The 10,287-nt window shown below is 36.9% G+C and overlaps 1 protein-coding gene across 1 annotated transcript in view; it reads left to right on the top strand.

Moving 5' to 3' along the window:
* Nucleotides 1–9,076, top strand: part of LOC310937550 (cadherin-6-like) — a gene marked incomplete at both ends in the record, with an annotated part of 59,272 nt that extends 50,196 nt beyond the window's left edge. The window contains 3 exons of the mRNA XM_083901833.1: nt 7,537–7,654; nt 7,737–7,988; nt 8,574–9,076. Of these exons, the coding sequence (XP_083757959.1) occupies nt 7,537–7,654; nt 7,737–7,988; nt 8,574–9,076 (873 nt within the window). The remainder of the gene's footprint in view (nt 1–7,536; nt 7,655–7,736; nt 7,989–8,573) is intronic.
* Between the last annotated feature and the right edge of the window lie 1,211 nt (nt 9,077–10,287).

The following is a 10,287-nucleotide window of genomic DNA, read 5'->3' on the forward strand; positions in this document are numbered from 1 at the left end:
TTTTGGACCAAAGAAACTTTTTCAAAAAAATGGTCAGAATCAAAAACGACATAGTATAGTATGTCGTTTTTGTCCAATTTTGGAACAAATTTTTTTTCTCCAAAAATGGTCACATTTTGGAGACTTAGTATAGTAGGACGTACTACATAGTATAGTGTGACGTTTTTGTCAACTTTTGGACCAGATCCTGGGGGCACCGGTGGCTCACTTGGTAGAGCATCTACCCCATGTGCTGAAGCTGTAGTCCTTGCTGCAGGTGATCCTGGTTCGAATCCTGCACCAAGCGGTCTTTCCTGTGTGTCATCCACCATCTCTCTGTTTCCCTTTTCCTGTCTCTCTCCACTATACTATTATTAAAGGCAAAAAGGCCCAAACAAATATATATATATATATAAAAAAAGATCACTTTTTGGACGACACAGTATGTCGTTTTTGTCCAATTTTGGACCAAATGTTTTTTTCTCCAAAAATGGCCACATTTTGGAGACATAGTATAGTATGACGTACTGCATAGTATAGTGTGACGTTTTTGTCAACTTTTGGACCAAAAAAAGTTTTTCTAAAAATGGTCAGAATCAAAAACGACATAGTATAGTATGTCGTTTTTGTCCAATTTTGGACCAAATTTTTTTTCTCCAAAAATGGCCACATTTTGAAGACTTAGTATAGTATGACGTACTGCACAGTATAGTGTGACGTTTTTGTCCAATTTTGGACCAAATTTTTTTTTCTCCTAAAATGGTCACATTTTGGAGACATAGAATAGTATGACGTACTACATAGTATAGTGTGACGTTTTTGTCAAGTTTTGGACCAAAAAAACGTTTTTCAAAAAAATGGTCAGAATCAAAAACGACATAGTATAGTATGTCGTTTTTGTCCAATTTTGGACCAAATTTTTTTTCTCCAAAAATGGTCACATTTTGAAGACTTAGTATAGTATGACGTACTGCATAGTATAGTGTGACGTTTTTGTCAAGTTTTGGACCAAAAAAAGTTTTTCAAAAAAATTGTCCGAATCAAAAACGACATAGTATAGTATGTCGTTTTTGTCCAATTTTGGACCAAATTTTTTTTCTCCAAAAATGGTCACATTTTAGAGACATAGTATAGTATGACGTACTACATAGTATAGTGTGACGTTTTTGTCAAGTTTTTAACCAAAAAAAAGTTTTTCAAAAAAATGGTCAGATTTTGGACGACATAGTATAGTATGTCGTTTTTGTCCAATTTTGGACCAAATTTTTTTTCTCCAAAAATGGTCACATTTTAGAGACATAGTATAGTATGACGTACTACATAGTATAGTGTGACGTTTTTGTCAAGTTTTGGACCAAAAAAACGTTTTTCCAAAAATTGTCAGAATCAAAAACGACATAGTATAGTATGTCGTTTTTGTCCAATTTTGGACCCAATTTTTTTTCTCCAAAAATGGTCACATTTTAGAGACATAGTATAGTATGACGTACTTCATAGTATAGTGTGACGTTTTTGTCAAGTTTTTGACCAAAAAAAAGTTTTTCAAAAAAATGGTCAGATTTTGGACGACATAGTATAGTATGTCGTTTTTGTCCAATTTTGGACCAAATTTTTTTTTCTCCTAAAATGGTCACATTTTGAAGACTTAGTATAGTATGACGTACTGCATAGTATAGTGTGACGTTTTTGTCAAGTTTTGGACCAAAGAAACTTTTTCAAAAAAATGGTCAGAATCAAAAACGACATAGTATAGTATGTCGTTTTTGTCCAATTTTGGACCAAATTTTTTTTCTCCAAAAATGGCCACATTTTGGAGACATAGTATAGTATGACGTACTACATAGTATAGTGTGACGTTTTTGTCAAGTTTTGGACCAAAGAAACTTTTTCAAAAAAATGGTCAGAATCAAAAACGACATAGTATAGTATGTCGTTTTTGTCCAATTTTGGACCAATATTTTTTTTCTCCTAAAATGGTCACATTTTGGAGACAGAATAGTATGACGTACTACATAGTATAGTGTGACGTTTTTGTCAAGTTTTGGACCAAAAAAACGTTTTCAAAAAAATGGTCAGAATCAAAAACGACATAGTATAGTATGTCGTTTTTGTCCAATTTTGGACCCAATTTTTTTTCTCCAAAAATGGTCACATTTTGAAGACTTAGTATAGTATGACGAACTGCATAGTATAGTGTGACATTTTTGTCAAGTTTTGGACCAAAAAAAGTTTTTCAAAAAAATTGTCCGAATCAAAAACGACATAGTATAGTATGTTGTTTTTGTCCAATTTTGGACCAAATTTTTTTTCTCCAAAAATGGTCACATTTTAGAGACATAGTATAGTATGACGTACTACATAGTATAGTGTGACGTTTTTGTCAAGTTTTTGACCAAAAAAAAGTTTTTCAAAAAAATGGTCAGATTTTGGACGACATAGTATAGTATGTCGTTTTTGTCCAATTTTGGACCAAATTTTTTTTCTCCAAAAATGGTCACATTTTAGAGACATAGTATAGTATGACGTACTACATAGTATAGTGTGACGTTTTTGTCAAGTTTTGGACCAAAAAAACGTTTTTCCAAAAATTGTCAGAATCAAAAACGACATAGTATAGTATGTCGTTTTTGTCCAATTTTGGACCAAATTTTTTTTCTCCAAAAATGGTCACATTTTAGAGACATAGTATAGTATGACGTACTACATAGTATAGTGTGACGTTTTTGTCAAGTTTTGGACCAAAAAAAAGTTTTTCAAAAAAATGGTCAGATTTTGGACGACATAGTATAGTATGTCGTTTTTGTCCAATTTTGGACCAAATGTTTTTTTCTCCAAAAATGGTCACATTTTGGAGACATAGTATAGTATGACGTACTACATAGTATAGTGTGACGTTTTTGTCAAGTTTTGGACCAAAAAAAGTTTTTCAAAAAAATGGTCAGAATCAAAAACGACATAGTATAGTATGTCGTTTTTGTCCAATTTTGGACCAAATTTTTTTTCTCCTAAAATGGTCACATTTTGGAGACATAGAATAGAATGACGTTCTACATAGTATAGTGTGACGTTTTTGTCAAGTTTTGGACCAAAAAAACGTTTTTCAAAAAAATGGTCAGAATCAAAAACGACATAGTATAGTATGTCGTTTTTGTCCAATTTTGGAACAAATTTTTTTTCTCCAAAAATGGCCACATTTTGAAGACTTAGTATAGTATGACGTACTACATAGTATAGTGTGACGTTTTTGTCAAGTTTTGGACCAAAGAAACTTTTTCAAAAAAATGGTCAGAATCAAAAACGACATAGTATAGTATGTCGTTTTTGTCCAATTTTGGAACAAATTTTTTTTCTCCAAAAATGGTCACATTTTGGAGACTTAGTATAGTAGGACGTACTACATAGTATAGTGTGACCTTTCTTTCAACTTTTGGACCAGATCCTGGGGGCACTGGTGGCTCACTTGGTAGAGCATCTACCCCATGTGCTGAAGCTGTAGTCCTTGCTGCAGGTGATCCTGGTTCGAATCCTGCACCAAGCGGTCTTTCCTGTGTGTCATCCACCATCTCTCTGTCTCCCTTTTCCTGTCTCTCTCCACTATACTATTATTAAAGGCAAAAAGGCCCAAACAAATATATATATATATATAAAAAAAGATCACTTTTTGGACGACACAGTATGTCGTTTTTGTCCAATTTTGGACCAAATGTTTTTTTCTCCAAAAATGGCCACATTTTGGAGACATAGTATAGTATGACGTACTACATAGTATAGTGTGACGTTTTTGTCAAGTTTTGGACCAAAAAAACGTTTTTCAAAAAAATGGTCAGAATCAAAAACGACATAGTATAGTATGTCGTTTTTGTCCAATTTTGGACCAAATTTTTTTTCTCCAAAAATGGTCACATTTTGAAGACTTAGTATAGTATGACGTACTGCACAGTATAGTGTGACGTTTTTGTCCAATTTTGGACCAAATTTTTTTTTCTCCTAAAATGGTCACATTTTGGAGACATAGAATAGTATGACGTACTACATAGTATAGTGTGACGTTTTTGTCAAGTTTTGGACCAAAAAAAAGTTTTTCAAAAAAATGGTCAGATTTTGGACGACATAGTATAGTATGTCGTTTTTGTCCAATTTTGGACCAAATTTTTTTTCTCCAAAAATGGTCACATTTTAGAGACATAGTATAGTATGACGTACTACATAGTATAGTGTGACGTTTTTGTCAAGTTTTGGACCAAAAAAACGTTTTTCCAAAAATGGTCAGAATCAAAAACGACATAGTATAGTATGTCGTTTTTGTCCAATTTTGGACCAAATGTTTTTTTCTCCAAAAATGGTCACATTTTGGAGACATAGTATAGTATGACGTACTACATAGTATAGTGTGACGTTTTTGTCAAGTTTTGGACCAAAAAAAGTTTTTCAAAAAAATGGTCAGAATCAAAAACGACATAGTATAGTATGTCGTTTTTGTCCAATTTTGGACCAAATGTTTTTTTCTCCAAAAATGGTCACATTTTGGAGACATAGTATAGTATGACGTACTACATAGTATAGTGTGACGTTTTTGTCAAGTTTTGGACCAAAAAAAGTTTTTCAAAAAAATGGTCAGAATCAAAAACGACATAGTATAGTATGTCGTTTTTGTCCAATTTTGGACCCAATTTTTTTTCTCCAAAAATGGTCACATTTTGAAGACTTAGTATAGTATGACGTACTGCATAGTATAGTGTGACGTTTTTGTCAAGTTTTGGACCAAAGAAACTTTTTCAAAAAAATGGTCAGAATCAAAAACGACATAGTATAGTATGTCGTTTTTGTCCAATTTTGGAACAAATTTTTTTTCTCCAAAAATGGCCACATTTTGGAGACATAGTATAGTATGACGTACTACATAGTATAGTGTGACGTTTTTGTCAAGTTTTGGACCAAAGAAACTTTTTCAAAAAAATGGTCAGAATCAAAAACGACATAGTATAGTATGTCGTTTTTGTCCAATTTTGGAACAAATTTTTTTTCTCCAAAAATGGTCACATTTTGGAGACTTAGTATAGTAGGACGTACTACATAGTATAGTGTGACGTTTTTGTCAACTTTTGGACCAGGTCCTGGGGGCACCGGTGGCTCACTTGGTAGAGCATCTACCCCATGTGCTGAAGCTGTAGTCCTTGCTGCAGGTGATCCTGGTTCGAATCCTGCACCAAGCGGTCATTCCTGTGTGTCATCCACCATCTCTCTGTCTCCCTTTTCCTGTCTCTCTCCACTATACTATTATTAAAGGCAAAAAGGCCCAAACAAATATATATATATATATAAAAAAAGATCACTTTTTGGACGACACAGTATGTCGTTTTTGTCCAATTTTGGACCAAATGTTTTTTTCTCCAAAAATGGCCACATTTTGGAGACATAGTATTGTATGACGTACTGCATAGTATAGTGTGACGTTTTTGTCAAGTTTTGGACCAAAAAAAGTTTTTCTAAAAATGGTCAGAATCAAAAACGACATAGTATAGTATGTCGTTTTTGTCCAATTTTGGACCACATTTTTTTTCTCCAAAAATGGTCACATTTTGAAGACTTAGTATAGTATGACGTACTGCACAGTATAGTGTGACGTTTTTGTCAAGTTTTGGACCAAATTTTTTTTCTCCAAAAATGGTCACATTTTGGAGATATAGTATAGTATGACGTACTACATAGTATAGTGTGACGTTTTTGTCAAGTTTTGGACCAAAAAAAACGTTTTTCAAAAAACTGGTCAGATTTTGGCCGACATAGTATAGTATGTCGTTTTGTCAAATTTTGGACCCAATTTTCTTTCTCCAAAAATGGCCACATTTTGGAGACATAGTATAGTATGACGTACTGCATAGTATAGTGTGACGTTTCTGTCAAGTTTTGGACCAAAAAAACGTTTTTCAAAAAAATGGTCAGAATCAAAAACGACATAGTATAGTATGTCGTTTTTGTCCAATTTTGGACCAAATTTTACTTTTCTCCAAAAATGGTCACATTTTGGAGACATAGTATAGTATGTCGTTTTTGTCCAATTTTGGACCAAATGTTTTTTCTCCAAAAATGGTCACATTTTGGAGATATAGTATAGTAGGACGTACTGCATAGTATAGTGTGACGTTTTTGTCAAGTTTTGGACCAAAAAAACCTTATTCAAAAAAATGGTCAGAATCAAAAACGACAGTATAGTATGTCGTTTTTGTCCAATTTTGGACCAAATGTTTTTTCTCCAAAAATGGTCACATTTTGGAGATATAGTATAGTAGGACGTACTGCATAGTATAGTGTGACGTTTTTGTCAAGTTTTGGACCAAAAAAACGTTTTTCAAAAAAATGGTCAGAATCAAAAACGACATAGTATATAGTATGTCGGTTTTGTCCAATTTTGGACCAAATTTTTTTTCTCCAAAAATGGTCAGATTCTGGACGACATAGTATAGTAGGACGTACTACATAGTATAGTATGTCGTTTTTGTCAAATTTTGGACCAATTTTTTTTTCCAAGAAATGGTCAGATTCTGGACGACATAGTATAGTATGTCGTTTTTGTCAAATTTTGGACCAATTTTTTTTTTTTCAAAAAATGGTCACATTATGGACGGCATAGTATAGTAGGACGTACTGCATAGTATCGTATGACGTTTTTGTCAAGTTTTGGACCAAAAAAACGTTTTTCAAAAAAATGGTCAGATTCTGGACGACATAGTATAGTATGTCGTTTTTGTCAAATTTTGGACCAATTTTTTTTTTCAAAAAATGGTCACATTATGGACGACATCGTTATAGTAGGACGTACTACATAGTATAGTATGACGTTTTTGTCAAGTTTTGGACCAAAAAAACGTTTTTCAAAAAAATGGTCAGATTCTGGACGACATAGTAAAGTATGTCTTTTTTGTCAAATTTTGGACCAATTTTTTTTTTCAAAAAATTGTCATATTATGGACGGCATAGTATAGTAGGACGTACTACATAGTATAGTATGACGTTTTTGTCAAGTTTTGGAGCAAAAAAACGTTTTTCAAAAAAATGGTCAGATTCTGGACGACATAGTAAAGTATGTCTTTTTTGTCAAATTTTGGACCAATTTTTTTTTTCAAAAAATTGTCATATTATGGACGGCATAGTATAGTAGGACGTACTACATAGTATAGTATGACGTTTTTGTCAAGTTTTGGAGCAAAAAAACGTTTTTCAAAAAAATTGTCAGATTCTGGACGACAAAATGTCAAAAACGTCATAGTATGTAGTATGTTGTCCAAAAATGGTTAAAATTGGTCAAAAACGTCACAGCAAAGTATGTCGTCCAAAAATGGTCAAAAAAGTCATAGTCAAAATTTGACCAAAAATACTCAGATGTGTCTTGAACATTTATGTTAACAATACTCTAACATGTAATCCTGCACCAATCATACAAACTTAATATAATCAATCATTATACAATTTTCTTTGTGACATTTTAGACGACTCATTACACTATGACTTTCCCCATTTGCGTTTCTCATGAGTGTCTTTCCTGTTTTGTTTTTTTAGAGGATACAAACCGTGAGTGCCACTGATCCTGACGAGCCACTTGGAGGACACCGATTCTTCTTCACTCTGGCACAGGAGGCTGCTGGGAAGGCAAACTTCTCTGTCCGTGATAACAAAGGTACAATCTCATACATATTTATATGTATATATATTATATAAAGACAGAATCGATCACTGCACAGTAACATTTTCGTCTTTAGACAACACAGCCTGGATCCTCACGAGGAGGAACAACTACAACAGCCTGCAGAAGAGTGTGTACCAAGTACCTGTGGTCATTTCTGACGGAGAGTTCCCGATGCAGAGCAGCACCAGCACGCTGACCGTGCGAGTGTGCACCTGCGACCGCGACGGAAACATGAAGCTGTGTAACGCCGAGGCGCTCACAGCGAGGGCGGGACTCAGCACGGGAGCACTGGTGGCCATTTTGCTCTGTGTCGTCATCCTGCTCAGTGAGTAAACAACATAAAAAAAGGCACACAGAGTTTAACATGAAAACATTTGTGCTTTACATCGACAATGTAGGTATTATCGTAGGTCCATGATATCACAGCACAAAGTACTTAAGAAAATATGAATTTGGATTTAACTCGGTGACACAAACTTGTCAAATGAGGCAGCAGCAAACCAGCAGCTTGTGTCCCTGTGAGATAAAATCATTGATTTTTCCAACGAACTCTGGTGCTGGGGTCGAAAAAAAAGAAAAAAAAGTTGAATAACCCTCGAGTCAGCACTGAGCGCGTCACTGAAAACTGTGTTTCTAGCACACGAGCTAATCTGCTGCGTTCTTAAACAGCATCCCTTTAAGTAGCAACGGCCCCTGAGGAGGGAAAAATACATAATGCATCCTTGTGGTGGCTGAAGTCTGTTCTACAAAGTCAGACAAAGTCCCTGAATATCAGTGAACACTCGACGAGCAACATCAGCAATTCCCCGCGGGTCGTCAGTGGCCTTCAGCACAAGGAGAGAGCAAAAACAACAGTTAAAGTCACCAAACTCTTATCATGTGTTCTCTTTGTTTCTTCTTGTCCCCGCAGTGATCGTGGTGTTGTTCGCCGCCCTGAGGAGACAGAGGAAGAAGGAGCCTCTGATCATCTCCAAGGAGGACGTGAGGGACAACGTCGTCAGCTACAACGACGAAGGCGGCGGAGAGGAGGACACTCAGGCTTTTGATATCGGCACGCTGCGCAACCCGGAGGCCATCGAGGAGAGCAAGCAGCGGCGGGACATCGTCCCCGAGACCTTCTACCCTCCGGTCCGACGGCCTGTGCTGCCCCCGACCCGGGACAATAACGGGGACGTGAGGGACTTCATCAACCAGAGGCTCCAGGACAACGACAGCGACCCGACGGCGCCGCCTTACGACTCCCTGGCCACCTACGCCTACGAGGGGACCGGCTCGGTGGCCGAGTCCCTCAGCTCGCTGGATTCCGTGACCACCGAGGGCGACCAGGACTACAACTACCTGAGCGAGTGGGGGCCGCGGTTTAAGAAACTGGCCGACATGTACGGGGCCGACGACAGCGACAGGGATTCCTAACGAGAAGCCGGCGCAGACCGCGGACGAGGAGCGAGAAACACAAACGATTCTGGTGCATGTGTGGCAAGAAAAACCCGGCACGGACAGAGGAACGGGCACGGGCGTGTCCAAGTGCTCTTTCTTCGCTGCCGTCGATCACCTTTCAGTTGTCCCTCCGGTGACCAAACGTAGGCTTTGTGTGTCCAGTCAGTGTTAGTAGCGTTCTTGCGAGGGCACGGTGAAGAGACTTTGTGTCAAGACTTTTTGTGTGTGTGTATATGGGAGTTGTACATGAGGCCCCAGTATATCTATACCCACAGTTTTTCCTTTTTCTTTTTTTTGGTTAGATTTTCCAAAGCTGCCTGTGATGGACGGACATTCAACGCGCAGTTTTGTAAACCAACAGATAAGCCGATGTATTTTCAGTGTTTCCAGGACAAAAAACATGCTGCATATTGTGATCTTTAGCTTGTGTACGTACGGTAACATGATACAATACGCTGTACAGTTGTTTTGTTTTTTTTTACTTTCTTTCTGTCATCCAAATGTCCCCGCCCTCTTACGGTAATGGCTGCCTGTGTTCGCCACACAAGAGCAGGTGGTTTTTGTGTCATTGTCTGCTCAAAAAGGACCGAAGCAAACCGGTACTAGATTGAGCAATATTTACGTTCAATCTAACTTTAATAAAAACAAATTTAACGTTACGAATTCCCTGCTTTGGCCTGATGACGACGACGATGAAGCTACGATGGATGTATTTTACATTACGCAGCATTTTTACTCTATTGTCAACAAGTGTTGGTAAAGTGTGGACGTTTTTGTGGACACTAGTTTGATAGTTCGGGGGTTTGGCGCTCACTCCGCTAACTTTAAGCTAAAGCGCAGCAACTTGTGCCATTCTGTAAAAAAAAAAAAGTAGTTAAGAGTAGAGTTAAGCGAGGTAGCGTTAGCAACTCAAGGAAACATTAATACAAGACTCGATTAATTTGAAGTAGCGCAGGTGAGCGTCAGAAAATTGTCCGGAATCAACATTTGACATTTGGTCAAATGTGTAGCCGTTAGCATCAGTTAAGTCTGCCCTCTGGTGGTGAGGAAAAGAGTGACAGACCAGTATCAATATTGAGTATTGATAAGTATCTGTCGGCACGTGGCTGATGCTCTCTCTAACAAAAAGACTGTGGGATTTGAAGCCACAATAAACAAAAAAACACCCACAAACATTTCACTTTGTC

The sequence above is a fragment of the Microchirus variegatus genome (genome assembly GCF_963457635.1).
Source record: "Microchirus variegatus genome assembly, chromosome: 15".
Lineage (NCBI taxonomy): Eukaryota > Metazoa > Chordata > Actinopteri > Pleuronectiformes > Soleidae > Microchirus > Microchirus variegatus.